General features: G+C 37.1%; 1 protein-coding gene across 1 annotated transcript in view; it reads right to left on the reverse strand.

Annotated features, from left to right (window-relative positions):
- The window catches only part of fer (fer (fps/fes related) tyrosine kinase), a gene marked incomplete at its 5' end in the record, with an annotated part of 11,999 nt that extends 11,088 nt beyond the window's left edge, over positions 1-911 (reverse strand). The window contains 1 exon segment of the mRNA XM_079581193.1: positions 646-911. Within this exon segment, the coding sequence (XP_079437319.1) occupies positions 646-911 (266 nt within the window).
- Positions 912-2,507: the final 1,596 nt, after the last annotated feature.

The raw sequence follows: 2,507 nt of genomic DNA on the forward strand, positions 1-2,507 counted from the left end.
TTTTGGTCTAGTTTAGGTCTGGTTTTGGTCTAGTTTTGGTCTGGTTTAGGTCTGGTTTAGGTCTAGTTTAGGTCTGTTTTAGGTCTGGTTTTGGTCTGGTTTTGGTCTGGTTCTGGTCTAGTTTAGGTCTAGTTTAGGTCTAGTTTAGGTCTAGTTTAGGTCTAGTTTAGGTCTAGTTTAGGTCTAGTTTAGGTCTGGTTTTGGTCTAGTTTTGGTCTAGTTTAGGTCTAGTTTAGGTCTAGTTTAGGTCTAGTTTAGGTCTAGTTTAGGTCTGGTTTTGGTCTAGTTTAGGTCTAGTTTAGGTCTAGTTTTGGTCTGGTTTAGGTCTAGTTTTGGTCTGGTTTTGGTCTAGTTTAGGTCTGGTTTTGGTCTAGTTTTGGTCTGGTTTAGGTCTGGTTTAGGTCTAGTTTAGGTCTGGTTTAGGTCTAGTTTTGGTCTAGTTTTGGTCTAGTTTAGGTCTGGTTTAGGTCTAGTTTTGGTCTGGTTTTGGTCTAGTTTAGGTCTGGTTTTGGTCTAGTTTTGGTCTGGTTTAGGTCTGGTTTAGGTCTAGTTTAGGTCTGTTTTAGGTCTGGTTTTGGTCTGGTTCTGGTCCAGTTCTGGCCCGGTTCTGGTCCAGTTCTGGCCCGGTTCTGGCCCGGCTCCGGCCCGGTTCTGACCTGCTCGTTGATGACCGTGTGGAGGCGGCCCAGGCAGCTCTGGCAGAAGGTGTGGCCGCAGTGCAGTCGCCGCGGTAACCGCGTGGTCAGGTCGAAGACGCCGAAGCAGACGATGCAGAGCAGCTCGGGCCGCCGCGCCGCCATGGCGACCGCCGCCTCCCTCTGCTGCTGATGCTCCGCCCCCACCATCGTCGCCATGGTCACCGCCGCCTCCTGTAACAGCAGCACCGGGAGGGCATGAGTGTTGTTTCCCATTCATTCTCGATGGCAAACATGGATGCAGTTCACGGTTTGGCCACAGAAGACAAATGGGGGGCGCTGTTTCACTCCTTTCACAAAGTTCAGGAAACACTGTTGTGGTGTCCTGGTGTTTCTCTGTCATAGAGCGTTTAGCATCAACTTTACCATTTTTCCATAATATTTTATTGCAAAGGTCGTTGACAAATATGACTTATAAAAGGATTTATGCTTTAACAAAAATACAGCAAAAAAATGACAAAAATCCATCAAAAAAATGACTAAAATCCAGCAAAAAAATGACAAAAATCCAGCAAAAAATTGACAAATATCCAGCAAAAAAGTGACAAAAATCCAGTAAAAAAATGACAAAAATCCAGCAAAAAAAATGACAAAAATCCTGCAAAAAAATGACAAAAATCCAACAAAAAAATGACAAAAATCCAGCAAAAAAGTGACAAAAATCCAGCAAAAAAGTGACAAAAATCCAGCAAAAAAGTGACAAAAATCCATTATTAAAATGACAAAAATCCAACAAAAAAGTGACAAAAATCCAGCAAAAAAATGACAAAAATCCAACAAAAAAGTGACAAAAATCCAGCAAAAAAATGACAAAAATCCAACAAAAAAGTGACAAAAATCCAGCAAAAAAGGGACAAAAATCCAACAAAAAAATGACAAAAATCCAACAAAAAAGTGACAAAAATCCAGCAAAAAAGTGACAAAAATCCAGCAAAAAAGTGACAAAAATCCAGCAAAAAAAGACAAAAATCCAGTAAAAAAAGGACAAAAATCCAGCTAAAAAGTGACAAAAATCCAGCAAAAAAAGACAAAAATCCAGCAAAAAAGTGACAAAAATCCAGCAAAAAAAAGACAAAAATCCAGCAAAAAAAAGACAAAAATCCAGCAAAAAAAGTGTCAAAAATCCAGCAAAAAAGTGACAAAAATCCAGCAAAAAAATGACAAAAATCCAGCAAAAAAGTGACAAAAATCCAGCAAAAAAATGACAAAAATCCAGCAAAAAAATGACAAAAATCCAACAAAAAAGTGACAAAAATCCAGCAAAAAAGTGACAAAAATCCATTATTAAAATGACAAAAATCCAGCAAAAAAATGACAAAAATCCAACAAAAAAGTGACAAAAATCCAGCAAAAAAGTGACAAAAATCCAGCAAAAAAAGACAAAAATCCAGCAAAAAAGTGACAAAAATCCAGCAAAAAAAGACAAAAATCCAGCAAAAAAAAGACAAAAATCCAGCAAAAAAAGTGTCAAAAATCCAGCAAAAAAGTGACAAAAATCCAGCAAAAAAATGACAAAAATCCAGCAAAAAAGTGACAAAAATCCAGCAAAAAAATGACAAAAATCCAGCAAAAAATTGACAAAAATCCAGCAAAAAAAGTGTCAAAAATCCAGCAAAAAAGTGACAAAAATCCAGCAAAAAAATGACAAAAATCCAGCAAAAAAATGACAAAAATCCAGCAAAAAAGTGACAAAAATTCAGCAAAAAAATGACAAAAATCCAGCAAAAAATTGACAAAAATCCAGCAAAAAAATGACAAAAATCCAGCAAAAAAATGACAAAAATCCAGCAAAAAAAATAATAATCCAGCAAA

The sequence above is a fragment of the Gobius niger genome (genome assembly GCF_951799975.1).
Source record: "Gobius niger genome assembly, chromosome: 22".
In the NCBI taxonomy this organism is placed as follows: Eukaryota; Metazoa; Chordata; class Actinopteri; order Gobiiformes; family Gobiidae; genus Gobius; species Gobius niger.